The following is an 18,221-nucleotide window of genomic DNA, read 5'->3' on the forward strand; positions in this document are numbered from 1 at the left end:
AGGTGAAGCCTCAGTGTATGCTTGCAGCTCTTACATTTCTAGGACCAAAATCCATTTGGTTGATTTTCTCACTGATTTCCTAAGCTGTTTGTACTTTTGATTCTTACCTTATTTTTCAAAATTAAGAAGGCCTTGCTTTGGCTAGACTATCTTACTCTGTAGCATTAAATAGGTGGTATTCAGTGATCTTGACATTCTTCATTGTAGCCCAGCTACAAAATCATTTTTCCCTCTCTTTCTCACAAGAAAATAATTTTTCCCTCTCTTTCTCTCAAGAATAACATCAAGCTTTTGTAATTTGTTTTTTTTTTTTCTTCCTCTGTCTAGACAGGCTCTTTAGCTAAGTGGTGTGATTTTGTTTATCTCTAATTTCAACAGCAGAGTCACATTTCCCTCCTCCCTACCTCTTGTAAATAGGGTTTTGTTTACCACTGTCTGTTCTTCTGGTGACAAAAGCCACATACAGTCATTAGTCAGCAAACGTTTAATTATGTTGCTAGAGCAGATGGAAATACAGCTTCAGGACCCAGGGAGCAGGTCAACAGAATTTAAAACTCTTCCATCTTTCTTGTATTTTGCATGTTCCATATCCACTTCAACAGCTCTTTAGCACCAGGTTGAACAAGTGTGTGGGGTATTTACACTTACATGTGTGACTCTTCCCTTACTTTATTAAATGACCTTATGGCTGAAGAACTCTGCTGTCACTTTAGTTTGATTTATCACAGCAGGACTTCCCTTGATGGGTGAACTCCCAACGGGACATCAATAGTCTCTGGACGTGAGTAGCAGGTGGCCTGATGCTTTACCATGTGTGGCAACTCTCGCCATGGTTTCTTCTCTCTGAAGAAACTCATCAGCCCAGCTTGCTGTTCCTTACTTATCTGCCTATTCAAATATATCTTAATGGATTTAATTCAGGCTTCTAGCCTGGCAGCCCTTTGCTATCTTTTAATCTTTGCCTTCATCTAGCAATCTGTTTACAAGCCTCAATATACCAGAGGACTTAGTGTGGGCATTATGGAGTCTTCCTTTGAAAGGCCGGAGCATTAATATGTGTATAATAAAAACAAACAAATAGAAAAAATCTAGACAGATAGACAGATTTAAATGAACTCTAATCATAATACAAATAAGCAAGCAGCAAGTGTTGATTTAAATTAACAATTTACACTTTGTTTCTCTCTAGACAGTATTTTTGTAGTGCTGCTTCTCATTCATAGATAATATGTTGATTTTCAAGGTAGAGATAGCCTTGCATTAAAGTTGGAATGTATTTCTATTAATCAAGAGAATCGACTATTATGCAAAATATTTAACCAAATATATCTAGTGGTATGTGAGATAAATTTGCCTTGCTTTTCTTTTACATTTTGTGTCAGATAGGAAATGGTGAATGGGATGTTGGTATTGATGCTTGAGTGTGATTCATTTTTCTCATGATCTTTGTCAAGTTATATTTGGATGAAAACTGGAATTTTATTAAAATGCACAAGTAACTGCAATCTAAAATAGCAATACTGAAAAGTACACAACAAATGTACAGGAGAAAAAAATAAGCTTATCACATCATATTTTGCATTTAAACTTGGTTGATGAAATAGTGAATTATTGTCCCTACTATGTGCACTGAGCTGATTGGTTTTGATCATCCTGGTTATGTCTAAAGAGGTGTCCCTGTGAGTGTTCCTAGGCTTCTGTACCGATACCCCAGCTATAAACACTGCCAAACCCAGCCGCAGCAGCTGCTGAACCTTGCGGTAGGCCTGTCTGGACTGAGACAGGCCTATGCCTTACCAGGGCGCAAAGCGTGGACTTCCTCATCACTCACCTGTGCGCAGTGTGAGTTTTCAAACCTCTGTTTTGCAGATAGTTGCAGCTGGAGAATCTGTTGCTGATATATAGGAGTTTAAGGTTTATTATTAGCTCATCAAAATGCAGCCGCTGTTGATGTGACACACTTTGGTACAAAACTAGGACAGGGTGACCTGAAACATGGATGACTTCATTGTTTTCTGAATACACATATTATCTTAATGCCTACCCATGCGTTAACCCTGTGTGTATAGAAGCTGAAGGGAGTTAATGCATAGGTGGCATAGCACTAACTATAATTAAGGCAGCTCCCTGAGAGAGAGAGGGAGATGGAGAAACCATGTGCCACAATCTGGTCTCTCCCACTGAAGAGGACAACACCTGGCCACATGACGCACTGCACTGAGGTGGATCATGGAGCAGCTGTGTCTGTCACCAGTGTAAAATATCAAACCACTTACAGCTTGTAATGTTTTCCTGTTGGGTACAATATACATCAGTTTTATTGAAGAACTCTGGTGTCCTCAGGAGCCCCGGTGTTCCATAGCTTCCCTGACCGTATGTAGTAACTCTTGTTGCAACAGTACTGGGGTGAGATCTGGACAGACATTAGCATCCTTGCCTTGGGTTCTGCTTTCCCTGGAGCAGAAAGCTGAGTGATTGCTAGTCCTGGAGCCACAAAACCCTCCAGGAGATCTTGCAGTCTAAACCACTGGAGGGTCAAGTCAGCAGGGTTTGCTGAACCTTGGACTGAAAGTAAATTCTTGTTAACCAACCTCTCAAATCCTGTTTTTGATCGTAATGGATTGGAAGAGGAAAACTAGGTTTTTCTTTTTTCAAATACTACTCAGTTTGACAGCTTTTAGCAAATTAGTCATTAAAGTGGTTGGTCTGCTTTATCCATTCTCTAGCTGCAAAGAGTCCAGTGAGATCCCCAGCTTTTAGACTTAAGCATAGGGTTCCAGGGCCTTGGTGATGACCCGTCCTGGTTCACTGGCTTGACTTCCCTTAAAATTTCAGCAGCAAACACACAGCTTGAACATTAATAAATCTAATTTACAATATTTTTAAAATGTGAAAAGCTTAAGCCTTAATATACATGGTTATATATTAAATAAGTATATTTTTAAAAAATAAGAATATATTTGAATAGAAATCTGGATTAAATAATTTTTAAAGGACTTTTAAAATGAGTAACCTTTTTCTTCCTTGGGTAAGAATTCCCTCTTCCCACTTCTGGATTTCCATATGAAAAAAATTCAGAGTGCAGGTTTTATTGTAATCTCAGGTTAACTCAAAGTAAACCCGAAGCAGCAGAACTAAGAGTTACACTTTATGAGCTTCTGTGTTCTGCCTAGGAGCTTGCACTGATAATTATCTCTGTAGATTTGTGTGTCTCAGCCTTTAGAAATAGGCCTGATCTGTTAAATTCAGATTTTGGCTTTGCAAAGAGCCGAGGAGGTCCCTGTTACATTTTCCACTGCAGCGCTGACTTGGCCCCTTTACAGATACATGTATCTGCAGCAGGCGAGTGCAGGGGGCCACTAATGACAGCAGGATGATCCTGGTGAGCCTACGCAGGGGGTGAGGTGCCAGCTACGCGAGGCGCAAGTGTCCGGGGCGAATTGGTGGCAGGATGCAAAGTGGCTTAAGCAGGAAGCCGTGAAGAGCTATCGCAATGGCAAACAGCCATGACCAAGGGCAGAGTGGCTTTTTTCAGAGAGGAAGATCTTGGACCCAGGGCCTGGCTTTACTAGAGCATGACTGGAAATGGTGGGGTGCAACAGCATCCAACCAGTTCCACATGCACGACTGCCATTTGAGGCACACTGTGGGCATGTGGGTCCTTGCTGGGCACTTTCTCCTCCGCTTTAGGGAAGCAGAAGAGTTGCCTAAATCCTGGCCTTTCCTTAGCACGGGATCACCTGTTGGACATACTATCACCATACCTTCTGACTTTCCCATTCTTATCCCTCCCTATCCACTCTTTCATTCCTCTTTCTGTAGTAGTTTATTTCCTCTTCCCACTCATCCTTTCTCATATTTCCTTTTCTGTGATGATTTTATTTTCTCTAAATCTCTTTCTTCTCTTTCTGTTCCATCTTTCTCCTTTCAGGTGTATGCAGAGTATAAAGGTATTCCCTTGCATCTCTTCCAGCTAGTACTCAGCATGTTTGACATTGCCTCATGAGTGAGAATGTGGCCTGATCTGTGTAAAAAGGGAAACTAATGTAGTCACTGCAAACTGAGCTTAAACACATGAGTGATCTATGGATCAGTGGAGAACTTTCTTCCCTGTAAGTAAGCAGTAACAGATGGCAAGAGGGATATCTCTTGTTTTACTAAGATACTTTATGAACAGTAATTGTTAGAGTCTATTGGTGATTAGGGTTTTGTTGACAGAAGCTGTGGTTGGCTGGTACCTTTGAAAATCAGGTTATTTATTTTAGTGTCTAAATACAGACTTGAAAATTTTGACCAAAGCAATTTGCTCAAGGTCATTATCCTGACTTGGGGACAGAACTGGGAAGAGAGTGCAAATCTTTTCAGCTTTCCCTTCGTGTTGATATTCTGTACAGTTTCAAGTAAAGCAGGTTTATATATTTGGATTTAGTAAAGCAGATGTTTATATATTCAGATTATATACCAGATTATAATGAAGTGAGTGATCAGAACTAATTTGGGAGGAGTTAAAAGCAGGTCCTGTAAAGTGGCACAGCCACTTTGTGGGAGTTTCTGGAGTCAGATGGACTCCGGGGCAGAAGAAAGGTTTCATGTTGCATGGGAGCACCTCAGCAAACTATTTCTGCCTTCACAACACAGTGCACCTTTCCTTTTACATCCTTGTCTGGATGAGTTCCTGGGCACACCTGAGAAAGGTGTAAGCTGGCACTGCTGCACACAGAGCGCTGAGATGAGCAGACCTGAGGTTTAAGGCCCCAGATTGCCAACTGCTCTGGGGAATGGCAAACCAGGTTGATCGTAGTTCCTTTGCACCGTAGCTCCTGTGAAGACTAGGAGGGTTTCATACGTCAGCCCTATTGAACTTATTATTCAAATTATCGCAGTGACAGCATTTCTCAGAGGGCATGAAATTGTGTTAAGAAACCAGTTCCCATCCACTTTCCTTAGGAAACAAGACTGTAATTGCTGTGGTTTCTGGATCAGTTTCAAGGCAAGCCCAGGCAAGAGTATATTTTCATGTTCCATTATGAATTGGAGCATTTTCTTATTTAGGACAGCATGTGTTTAAGAGTTTACCAGCCTGGAAACATGGTGAAGTCCAGAGGTAAGCTTTCCTACCACAAGGGACTGAGAACAAATCAAGTGGTGCAGCCTCTAAAGAGTTTTAAGAGCCAGTCTTCCAAGTCTGCTGCACATTGTGATTTTCAAATCCCTTCCATTGGATTTGCAGAACCTGAACTTCATTGAAAACAACATTTTCCTGTAGTCAGCCTTTGAGGTGTTCTAACAGATCTGGTCAAACTGAGTAAGTATCTCAAATTAATTCCCAGGTCATCTGTGTCTCTGCTCTGATTGTAGTAATTTATTTCCAATTTTGCTGTCACAGAGGCAAAATATTCCTTGCTCTGTTTTAATCAAAGCAGAGAAGAGGGACTAGGCATCTAAGTTTTGCTCAAATAGATGAAAAATGGACTCTGAATTCCTTTTTGTGCCTTTGAAGATCTTCTCCACATGTATGATTTGTCAAAAGACCCTGTATTCTATACTGACAACAGCTAAAGCTAACAGCCATGCTGCATAAATAAAAAAAAATTTTAGTCACCATGTCTTTACTACTGTTATTCAGCCTGGAAAGCTGACAGATACAATCTTCAAATGCGTGGCATTTCCTGCAGATTCTCATGGTGAATCCAAAATTACGGTTCAGAAATGCATTTGGTTGCTATGTGGAAATGTTGGCCATTCCTGGATTAATGCTTTTGAATAAGCAAATGGCTAGGTAAGAAAAGAAAAAAAAAAAAAAACCAACAACTGAAGTTTGTGTTTCACGCTTCAAGTGACCTGGCCAAGTGTGGCTAGATTTCCTTTTAAAATCAAATGACCATGATGCATCTCCCAGGGTCCTGTAGTATGAATGCTAAAAGGATTAAAACTAGTCAGGTCACACAGCTTTATTTTACTCTTTACAAGGGCCATGTTAAATCCGAGACTTTATACCCCTTGTTTACATAGATATTGGGTACATGGCAGGAAATTACATAATTTAACCTGTGCCATGAAGTAAAATACCCCTTTGTGTTCTGCTTTAGAGTCAAATACACAAGAAACTGTATTTTCTCCAGTTCTTTCCTACTGAAGTCTTTTTCATTAAAAAGTAATAACATACCCAAAAAGTTACAAAAGCAATACAACAATAATATAAATATTTAAGTGGAAACAGCTTTGTAGTAACTGCTTGAGTAGAAACAGTCTATCCACCCACCATCCTTTCTGAACATTGCTGCATTGTTTGAAGGCAAAAGAAAATTAGGGGGCTATTTTGATATTTGTTATTATGCAATTCTCAAAGGTGTAACAAGGTACCCAATCGAGACAGAAGGGGAATGGAATGAACAGCATGAATAATAAATCAGCGTAACTAGTAAACAGCTCACTAGGTTTTAAAAAATGAGTTAATGTTAATGATTTGAAATTTTATTAATAGATCTAAAATCTTTTAAAATGCATTTCAAATACTCTATAGCCCTTTAGGACCATTCTCAGAAGAGATGGCAGAACTCTGAAGACAAAGAAAAGATGACTGCAAAGTTTGATGCAACGTTTACAGCCAGTTAAGCCTGGCTATTTCTGTTTAAAAAGAATGAACATTAAGCATTGGGATGAGGGATTATAGTCTGATTCAGATCATCATTTCCAAGAAGACTGTTTTGTATGTCTTGAATCTCCTGGCCCCCCCCAGAAGCCTCTCAGACATCCTCCCTCAGTATCAGCCCAGCTCACCCAGAGCTCCGGCAGGCAGGTCTGGGGTTGTTGCTGGACCCATTCAGAACTCCACTTCATCATCCTTTTGATCATGGCACTAGTGCGCTGTTAACATCAAGGAAAAAAGCCATGTGCGAGTAATTATTTTGAAACCGAATACATCTTGGTTCCATGGTGTAAAACCTACTGACACACAGTAGCCCCAAAGTCACTTTAGCAGCAGATGTTACAGACAGAAAACAACTATATAAATAGTTTAGCTCATTTTCCTGCTGTAGCAGGTATCTGTTTTCCAATCAATATATTTGCTAAGGCATTGCCCAAGTTAATTTTAAATATCTCATTGAGGACTAATGGAAGCCTTTGGGCAGTTACTCCACATTCCATCTGATGTACCAAATTAGAGAGGTCTAAAGTATTTATCAATTCTATCTTGTTATCTCTGTGCATGTTATGACTTAATTTTGTCTTCTACAATCTTGCACTGGCTTTTGTAATTTTCTGTGCAAGGAACAGCCCTTTTTCTTTTTTGCATCACACTAACAAATTACTATTTTGCATGACAGATCACAATGCTTAGCAGAAGAGGTTCTTTTTAGATCTCACTCATCTTGGCCTGCAGAAAAAAAAATATTCCAGCGAAGTTAGTGATGCAGATTATTAAATTTTCATTAACGTGTAGTTCATAATCTTTCTGCTTTGCAGCTTCTCCTGGTCATTCCTTATCTATCTGAGTCAGGAAAAAGCGATTAATTTTCTCTTTTTCTTAGCAAAAGAGGAAAGACTGTTCAGTGAAGCAAAAGCTATTAGAGTTAAAATTAACTGGAGGAAATACAGTCAATACTTAAGCCAGGCTACTCACTGCCACAGACGCAATATGAATAGTATTGCAAGTGTATTAACATGACAGGACAACAGGGGCATTTCTCAATTATTGGAAGGCCACTTGCTACGCAAACTTGGCACAGAATCTGTAAGGGGTATGGGACATAGAATCATTTAGGTGGGAAAGGAACTTTAAGATCATTGAGTCCAACCGTTAACCTAACACTGCCAAATCCACCACTAAACCGTGTCCCTAAGCACCACATCTACACACCTTTTAAATACCTCCAGGGATGGTGGATGACTCAACCACTTCCCTAAGCAGCCTCTTCCAGCGTTTGACAACCCTTTCAGTGAAGAAATTTTTCCTAATATCCAATCTAAACCTCCCCTGGTGCAACTTGAGGCTGTTTCTTCTTGTTCTATTGCTTGTTACTTGGGAGAAAAGACCAACAGCCACCTCGCTACAACCTCCTGTCAGGTAGTTGTAGAGAGAGATAAGGTCTCCCCTGAGCCTATGTCTCTTCAGGCTAAACAACCCCAGTTCCCTCAGCCACTCCTCATAAGACTTGTGCTCTAGACTCTTCACCAGCTTCGTTGTCCTTCTTTGATGAGCTCCAGCACCTCAATGTCTTTCTTGTAGTGAGGGGCTCAAAACTAAACACAGCGTTCGAGGTGGGGCCTCACCAGTGCCGAGTACACAGGGACAATCACTTCCCTAGTCCTGCTGGCCACATTATTTCTGATATAAGCCAGGATGCTTTTGATCTTCTTGGACACCTGAGCACACTGCCGGCTCGTATTGGTGGACAAGCACCAAACTTTCAGAAGTCCATAGAGCTGTGTCAACACGGAGCCGAGCTCTCTTGCTAGCACCATGTACATTAAAACCTCCGGCTGCCACATTTTTTTCCAGCGTGCCTGATGCCTCCCTCACACACAGGTGCCCTTCTCCCAGCCAGACGTGCTCTGGGTCAGGCAACTGAGTGGGTCACACACTGAGCCCTCTTGGTGACATTCGCTGGAGCACGTTGGTTAAAGGCCAACTCGGCAGCAAGCACTGCCAAGGGCAGGGAGAGCCCGTGCAGCCTCTCAGAGCCTCACCAGCCCTGCCTGGCCTGGAGGTGGGCTCTCACTTGCATCACTAGAGCAGGAAAAGCATACTCTTAAAAAAGCTGATAAACTTTTACAGTGTAAACACACAGCTGCAAAGAGAAAAAAAAAAAAAACACATCATTTTAACTAGGCAGGTAAATAGGCTCTTATTAGAAAATTAAGTTCTGCTCCTACAAAATACAACTATCTCTCAGTAATGGGGACATTCCTTAATGAAGTGGACTGTGACAGTGTAAGGCAAGCAATTTAGGGCCGTATGCTTATTTATCTGATTCAACATCATTTGCTAGATGTCAGCATTTTTGCTAGAAGCCTTTTTTGTAGCCATCAGAGTGGTAACAAATCCTGCTTCCCCAGCTACAGACAAGGCACAGACTAGGGCGGTGGGGAGGAGACTGCTGAGGGGACAGAAAAAGCTGTATTTAAACAGTTGTGTTTGCTTTTCTGTAAAAAAAAATGTCTTGGAGATCCCTTTTCTGCCAGAACACTGGCACTTTGCAAATGCTGCCAACACAAACCCTGCAAGCAAGCCAGCTGACATCAGCTGACCAAGGACATGGTGGGACTTTGGACATTTTATCCATTCCTCTTCAAACAGGAGACCTTTTGTCTCGTCTGTTTGACCAAAACAAGCCCATGAGTAAAAGCAGAAGCCTGCCTATGGAAGACGTGCTTAAGTCAATGCAATCTAAGATACACAGCACCAGAAGTTACCTGAATTGAGCTCAGATCAAACCAGGTTTGCAATATCTCTCTCAAATAAAATGGGGTTTTTACTATACTGGATACATTGTGGGATAAATGCATAAGGGAACATTATCCCTGTTGCTGCCTGGGGCTTCATCGCCAGCATTTGTAAGAGGAACCCAACAGAACATGTGATCTGTAAGATATTTCCCTTGGAGATGGCCAGTTCAGTCTGGCCTAGACTGGTGATGAGGAAAAGCAGGCTCATGTCCTTGCCTAGATTAAGTGAATTGGATAATTTTTGTATGGCTCAAGTAGTTGATTGTTTGCACCACAAAACTTGCTACTGAAACTGGCTCCTTAGCTGACAGACAGAGTAAATATTAGGGACTGAGGCTGTGGTTGCAGTGTCTTTGGTACGAGATCTGGGCGCTGTCAGGTCAGAATAAACATGGTTTGGCTCAGACATGGGAGACAAAGTTATATTTCCCACAGTCATATTATCCAGACTCCACAAAACTGATGTAAAGTCCATTTTATGATTTTATGCTCACTGGGGGGGATGCATGGAAATGCATATGTAAGGACAGGTAAGTCAGGCGATACCTGATCAAGCACAAAGCCTTTTGGCACAAAAATTGACACAGCCAAATTTTTGGGACAAATCAGAACCAACAGAAAGGATTTAGTGGAGATCAACACTCTGCATTGAGTGGCTCCGCTGTTTTCAGTCTGGCCCTGGGAGCCAGATAAAAGCTTGATGTCTTGTGTTATCAGGCCAGATCTTATGAAACTTTTCCATGCCAGACTCTTGCAGAGCAGGCTGAGGCTATGGGGAACAGGCACGCAAACTCCAGTGAGCTATACTAGCCCCACAGAAATCCTGGGTGCTGTACAGTGAGAAAGCTATCCATGCCCTAATGAAAGAGTAGCTGTCTCTAGAGGTAGAGAAGGACTGAAAGCCACTGCCCTAGCAAGAGTTTCCCAGTATCTTTCAGCAGACGTATGCCATTTTCAAGGAACAAGTATAGTACAAATCAGAGCATTTCTAGACCAAGCCAGGGGCTGGTGGTGTTTGGAGCTAAAGTGACAGACAAGTGTGATAATAACCCTGTGTCCTGCTCATTTGCTCTTTGTACTGGAAGAATTTCTCAAATTTCTCAGAGGTCTTGCCTCTCTGGAACAACAGTCCTATTGAGGAATTACCACTAGTCGTTTTGCATCATCCCTGGAGCCACACAGGGTAAGGTGTACATCGCCCTTCTCTCCTTGCATAAAGGCAACATCAACATACAGTATGGGCTGCCTCTCTGGCAGGGGGATGAGCGTTGCGCTGTGTTGCACCCCCAGCCATGCTTGCACCAAGGGCTTGCTAAGCCCTGAGCCCAGCGAATGCTGTCTCCTGCTCTGGGTGACATCTCACTCTCATCCAGCGCTGAAGGTTCTGTGCAGCTCAAGAGATGGGAAATGGAAATGCTTTTTGTCTCGGCCACTATTTAGAAATTAGGCATAAACCCAGACTGAGTGAAATCGAGCTGCTGTCTGCTGGCAGTGGGGTGGCTTTCCAGCGGTGGGCTTGGTGAGCTCCATGTTTGCTGTCTGGACTTTGACACAGGGCTGGTCCCCGCAGAGGAACTGGGGTGCCACCACCAGCACAGACTATGCCAGTCAAGGAGGAAGCCAAAGATGCCTGTGAAATCCCGCTTAAAAGTGTGTAGCCTAGGTTTAAAATACTGGTGGGAATATTAAGTTTGAAGCTCAGGCTGGTGGCTGTTGGGGTGTGTTGGTGAGGCAGCACCAGAGGACATGCCTTCGTGCATAGCCTACAGTTCACTTCCACTTTTGAAACCTCTAACCCAGCACTTCACATGACCAGCCTATTGTTAGCTATGTAAAACTCGGTGTGCTTAAGACTGAAAAAGAATATGAAACAGAACCTCTACTGGAATTCTTTTTTAACTTTTTATACCTGAAGTTTATACCCGCATCTTAACCACTACTATTTTTACTTCCACACTCCTAGATTAAAAAGACCCTAGCTTTGGGGAAAAACAGACCAAAATCTACATAGAGATGTGCTCCCATCTCTGTGTCTGTTGCACAAATCAGGGCATTTCTTGGAGCACACAAAAACTGTTGCCTTTCACATCACTTAAGCAAAGGCTGTTCTAATATGGGCTCAATTGTAATACAAAACAATTATGTCCATGGAAATTCAAATCTTGAAAAATTAAATATTCAGGTCCTCACTGACATACTGCAAATACATTTGAAACATTCTTGTTTCCCAGGATAATAGCTACATAATTAAGCTAAGCCTTTCACACTTTCTCTTTGAAACCATTGGATTTATTTACCAAAAATCATTGCATAGATATGACCAGCAAATGTCTTAGGGAACTGTTTGTAATTAAATTAAAAGCTTAACTACAGAGATTCTCTCTTCACTAAGTACTGGCTTTTATTAAAACAGCAAGTTGTTCATACTTCATCCCTTGCATCTTCTTGAAATCTTCTGTTTGACATTTTGAATGTGCCATGCAGGTTCTAATACACATTACACAAAAAGAGCTATTATAAAATTCCTGACTTTTTCTTGTTTGCATGACAGAGGGGGAATGGCAAATCCTCCAATTGGACCAGATAATCACTCTCCTGTGAAAAGCCTACAATCCACATCCTCTGTTTTCTTCTTAGCTGAGCTTTGACTGTGTTTGGTCAATAATTTTATTTTACGTGTGAAGCCCATAAATCACCTTCCAATACACATTGGACAGTGAAGAGTCCTGGTAGATTAGACATCAGTCACAGGAGAAATCACATCCGGATCCAGGAAAGCCGGGTGCTGCTGGAGCAATCAGGCATTTTCATTTCATTTTATCATGGTTTTTTGAAGAGCCCTCACTACATGGTAGGACCGCTCTCTGGAGCGAGGACTAATTGGATGGATAAAGGTTTAGAGGATCAGGTCTTCTGACATGAGAGAGAGACTATTAAAAATCCATGAACTGCAGTTTTATCCAGGTGACTGTCATTATATAAACATAACAAATTCAGTGCTGAAACTGAGTTAGACAGCACTTATAGAGCACATCTGAAGGAAACTTTGTCAGGCACCTGAACGTTGCTTAGATGCAGTTTGTGACCCAAGCCTCTGAAAGTGGCTCATGGTGTGACTGCATCTGTCCCACCCCATGAGAATCAGTAATGTGCCATTTAGCTGGGGAGGCAGTCTGGAGGAAACAGCCAGGCAGACGGAGCCTTCCAAAGGGGCTGAGAGGCTCACAAAGATTTCAGCAAAAAACCCCTTCCCTCCTCTTACTCACAGGAGCAGGAGTTTTTGGCATGAGTTGAAGTTGAGGCAGTCAAATGAAGTGGATGTTTTACACTGTTGGGGAATGAATATAACAGAAAATATGGATTTGTTCAGAGAAAGATGCTACACAAAGGGAAAGATTAAAGAATGTACTGCCTTGGGCCATGCACAAACTGTTAGTTCGTAGTCTATGGTTCCATTTCAGCCTTAAAACTCAATTCAACTAAATAAGGTGCCCCTTTAACATTTAATGGAGGCTTTATCATGTTTAAGGAGACAAGTTTCTTGAAAGGTGGTAAAGACAAAATGGGCAATAACAGCAGTGTTCAGTTAGGCTCTTTCAGATGGCTTTGTTGCCTTCCTCTGTGTACAAAACAGGCTGCCTCAGCTGACGCTTGTTTCAATGAGGGATGAACCTCAACTGTGTGTTTTTGTACACGTTCATTACATTGGGTCTTCCACCCAGACTTTCTCAGCCTGGTCATTGGATGAAACTGGACCAATATTAAATCATTTACAGAGACATATAAAATCCAAAGAACTTTTGATGCTGAAGACATTTGTATGCATGCTTAGGCCTGTTGCTGCTGGAGAGGATAAGAATCTGCCCCAAGTGCCATGCTCCTTCACACTTCTATCAACCACATTTTAGATTTTTTCAAATCACTTCGCTTGGGATTGGTTTCAAAAATAGACTTCCACATCTTATGTCAGCAAAGACCAGGGAAGCAAAGGATGGGAACTTCAAGTTTAAAGGTAGACTTCAAGGCAAACATCCAACCCTCGCCCCCAGACTCCAGGTCAGCTTTCGTCTCTAGAGACAGCTCTCTATTGTTGTTAATAGTGTTCAAAATACCAATATTCTTCATCTATGTTGTGGAAAAGCAGAGTGGATTCTCATGTTCACTGAAAGGTGATCTACCTTTATATAAAGCCGCCTTCTTTTACGTACAAGTATTATGAAACCCATTGGAATCCATAAGGACTGATGGGATATTTTTCTAAAATGTCAGGCCTGTACATCTTCCACCTTCTGTGATTCAGAAGCAGCGTAAAAGGCCATAAACCATTCAACTGCTGTGATTCACTGCCCTGATTCATATACTTGATACAAATATTCAGCGATCAAAGCAGTACCTACCCCCCAGAAAAGATTTTAAATTATTTTTTAATGCTGGCCATAAAGATGGACTTTCAGCTAAAGCATTACTCTCCTGACTGATATTGGCTATTTTAGGTAGCAAGTCTCTTGTGGTAAAGATTGATGCTTCCTTTAAGAATCATATGGTGGGGCACATAACGCAATGTACTCTGCAGATGTGTTTCCTCCCTGACCTAGTCAGAACATAAGACACTGATCGCTCAGGGGTTTTCTGAGCAAAAGTTTGCAGAGAATTCAAAAAGGATGGAAACTTCTTCCCTGTGAAGGAATCTGGAAGCTCCCCTAAACCTGCTTGTATTAACTTTAGAGTAGATGAAGGTGTTAAACTGGCATGTGTCTACCAACGGGGGAGTGATCCTTTTAAGTCCTCTGCTTCGGCCCGACTTGTGGAATTTGTTGTGCCAGTGGGACGAGGCTGGCTATAAAACCCCGGTGCAGGGGACCTCCGTCCCGCTCAGGCAGCCTGCCACCACATCTCTGCTGAGAGCAGCCCCGGGGAGACCCCCCCCTTCATCTCTGCCGGGCAGGCGGCCACTTTGCCGACAGAGGAGGATGGACGTGAGGTTCACTTGGATGCTCTGCGTGCTCTGCCTGGTTGTCATGGTCCGAGCGTTTACCCAGGACAGGTTCAAGGAGGTGTTGCTGAAGCAGCTGGGGCTCTCTGAGGTCCCTAAACTTCATAAGAGAGACTTGGTGGATCTGGTTATCCCAGACCACGTAAAGAACAAATACATCTCCATGCTGAAGCGCAACAGAGTGAAGCGCCGAGCTTTGCCGAGCCTGGCTGGCATCCTCAGGGGGATCCCTGGCAACACAGGTAATGTGTCTGCTTTGCTGTCGGGAACTCACAAAGCACTGTGCTGCTGCCAGGGCAAACTGCCCATGCCCGCCCGGCCGGCCGCAGGGCAGGCAGAGGCAAACCCACGGGGGGAATGAGGTTTGGGTCTGGCTCCAAGCCTGAGCTGAGTAGAAGAGATGCATGTAACAGCATCTTAAAGATTAACACACACTAGCAACACTTGCACCTGGAGATGGGGTCCCACAGTCCTTGCAGAGAACAGGCTGCTGCTGGAGCTTGATAGAAGAGAAAAGCCTTGGTACCCATGAAACATTTTGTGCAGGTGGAAAAAAAGAAAAAAGTCAGTAGAATGTGCAGACCTTGCAGGTTTTGGGTCAAAAGTCCAAAAAGCCCTTTAATAGGAGTCACACCTCTTTGAGGATGTTTCACTCTCCCCCGACTTTTGGTTTTTGTCTGGGAAAAACATCAAGGAGAAAATCAAGGACACTTAGAGCTTGTTTCACTTTCAAAAGACATACATAGCACCCCGGACAGCAAATGAAAACACTTTTTCATTGCAAGTGGTACAGTTTCTTGCTTTCATGCCCAGTGCTGGCACAAAATGTGGCACACCTTTTATGGTTTGCTCAATTTAGCGTCAAATTATATAGAAGATTTCTTTCCTCCAGGTTGCAGAGACTCAGACATAGGAGAATTAGGGCATTTGCAAGACATTGATTCAAGTATGCATTAGAAAAGGTGTGTTTAGTGGCTGTCTCTGCCACAAGGACTCGATGTGGGAGCATGGAAAGAGTGCGTTGTGATGATAATTGTGGACAGTGTGGGGCTTTGCTAACCAGGATGGCAATGACAGGCTGTCTGTTTTGTTCCCAACATGCACAGGCATGGCAGGAGAAGTCCTCTACTCTGACACCACCACGCGTCAGAACCTGATCTTTGACATGGAGGGCAGAATACCTAAAAACAGCGAAGTGACAATGGCTGAACTGAAACTCTTCAAAAAGCCTCTGGACAGAGCAAACCTGCCTGCCAAGCAGTCTCACAGGCTCGTCTCCAACGCCAGAGTCAGCGTGTACTGGGTGCAACGGCAGCAGGATGGTACCAACAGGACCTCCCTGATAGACTCCAGGTAGGAAAGGAACCTCTCCTGAAGCCAGGACTCTAGTTACAGGGTATGGGTCCTCTGGGCCGGGTTTGGGTGTCATGCATTTGTGCCTCCGGTCAGCCTCATGGGGTTATGTCTGTAGAATCAGGCTCTATAGCCTCTAAACCCAGAATGAGTTTGTAAGAGCAGAAACTAAGTTAAGACTGAATATATGATGATTCATTGAAATAATCTATTTCTGTGTCAAACGACACAGTGTACTGCTAGGTCTTCCCTTCTAAAACACTCCACTTGGTTCACTTCTCTCACTCTCTAACTCACATGGGTTACTGACTGCTGGTACTCTATCCATCGGCCATTTCATTAGTTGGTTTAAATAAATAAATTATGCAAAAAGCATCTGATTCTGTAGCCTCATGCTCTGTGGATGTTTTACAACCCTTGAAGGCAGAATTAGACATCAAATCAATTTTCTGGTGGGTAGAAACTTACAGCCCTAATGCAGCTAGGACAGGAGCAGGTGGGAGTAGTGGTGTTTACCAGGCCATTGTCACTAATACTGAGGCTGCATATAATCCTGCACTGCCGTATTTCTGTATGAGCATGAATGAATACCTTGACATGGGCATGCACAAAAGGTTTTATTTAGCCCTTCCATGTCTCTTAGGTCTGCATGCTTCTTTTTGAGGTGTGAATTAATTGCCATGGGTGCTCACCCAGAGCACTCAGCAAAAATTATCGTGTAATCAAGGTACATGACAATCTGCAGGAAGCAAATTATTCTGCTGCAGTAACAGCACTGTGAGCCCGGGCTTTATCTGATGGGCTTTTCTCTAATGCCAATCCCTTGTCACACAGGCTGGTTCCTATACGTGAGTCGGGCTGGAAGAACTTTGATGTGACGCAGGCCGTTCATTATTGGCTGCGAAACAAGAGGCGGGAGCCAATGTTCCTGGAGGTCTGGATTGAAGGAGAAAGGGTAGGCAGCCATGCCTCAGAAATGGCCAAAGCTGTGCGTTTCACCTCTCAGGACCCCAAGGATAAGGCCCTAGGCAAACCTGAACTGGTGCTTTACACCCTCGACTTGGAAGACTATGGGTATGTATGAAACCTAAATCTGTACTGTCTCCAGTGTAACTTTGCCCCTGAATTATTGTACTGTGTGTGCCAACCCAGGACATGCAGCTCTTGCCCTTGTGAGGGGAGGAGTTAGAAAGTTGCTGCTGAATCACACCTCTCCTCTTCCCATATTTGTTGTCCAAATATTCAAATGAAGCCCAAGCATGGCCCAAGTTTCACGTCTCAGGGCCCACCCATGCTATAAACAGGAGGATTATTTCTCCCACCTTCCCGGTTTCCAGTTACAGCATCAGTTCTTGTTTTTCCCTTGGTGCGCAGGGGCCCCGGGGACTGCAAGGAGGAGGCGGTGACGGGGAAGTCCACCTGCTGCAGGCAGAAACACTACATCAACTTCCGCGAGCTCGCCTGGACACAGTACTGGATCATCGAGCCCGCAGGGTACCAGGCTTACCGGTGCTCGGGGGGCTGCCTGCAGCCCCCCAGCTCGCTGTGGCACTTTGGCTACGGGGAGCGCGCCTGCGCCGTGGCAGAGAGCTCCCCGCTCCCCGTGATGTACCTTGTCAAGAGGGGCAACCGCACCGAGATCGAAGCGGCCGAGTTTCCCAACATGGTCATCGAGAAGTGCAGCTGTGTCACAGACGGCATGGCACTGGTGTGAGACGTGGGCGGCCAGCCAGGGACGTCACCCAGTCCCCCGATTCCCTGCAGCCCTGCCCAGAGCCACCCCGGCCCCCAGCCCCAGGGCCAGTAATAAAGGTTCTGGGGGGACCACCAGATACCCTCCTGCAAGTGCCAGCAGCAGCTGGGGTGGCAGCTCTCCCACGCACCCTGCTACCCTGAAGAGAGGGTGCACTTAAAGGTCCATATAGCTGGGCTCAGGGGAACATCCATCTTCACATAGACCTGCGTGAGGGGCACCTATGAAGCCTACCGCTTCTCAGGGCCCCCTCGATGCTAGCCAAATTTCATTGCATTTGATTGAGCTGCATCCAATTTATTTCAGTCCCCACCCCAGAGTACTGCAAACAGCTACAGGCAAAGGAGTGATCATCACCAGGTGAGGAGTAATGCCTGGGTTCAGCTTTTCATTCTTAGGCTCCTGGTTTTGATCCTTGTCTGTCCAAGTCATGTTTGTGGTGATTTGGAGAGCCAAAGCACTTACATGTATATACTGTATACACACACACGTGTACATATATATAGTATATGAATATATGTATGCATTGTCTACATAAATATTGGATATATACATACTGTCTACGTACATACATATATGTACATAAAGTATTGTCTAGAGATCAAAGGAACATATATATGTGCGTATGTATTGTATGCACATACACACATACATAAAATATTATCTGGAACT

The 18,221-nt window shown here is 43.5% G+C and overlaps 1 protein-coding gene across 1 annotated transcript; it reads left to right on the forward strand.

Moving 5' to 3' along the window:
- Window positions 1–14,420: 14,420 nt before the first annotated feature.
- Window positions 14,421–17,510, forward strand: LOC141941888 (left-right determination factor 2-like). The gene is made up of 4 exons (XM_074864864.1): window positions 14,421–14,685; window positions 15,562–15,796; window positions 16,631–16,870; window positions 17,171–17,510. The coding sequence occupies exons 1-4, from the start codon at window positions 14,421–14,423 to the stop codon at window positions 17,508–17,510; spliced, it is 1,080 nt and encodes a 359-aa protein (XP_074720965.1).
- Window positions 17,511–18,221: the final 711 nt, after the last annotated feature.

Source organism: Strix uralensis, chromosome 3, assembly GCF_047716275.1.
Source record: "Strix uralensis isolate ZFMK-TIS-50842 chromosome 3, bStrUra1, whole genome shotgun sequence".
Classification (NCBI taxonomy): Eukaryota; Metazoa; Chordata; class Aves; order Strigiformes; family Strigidae; genus Strix; species Strix uralensis.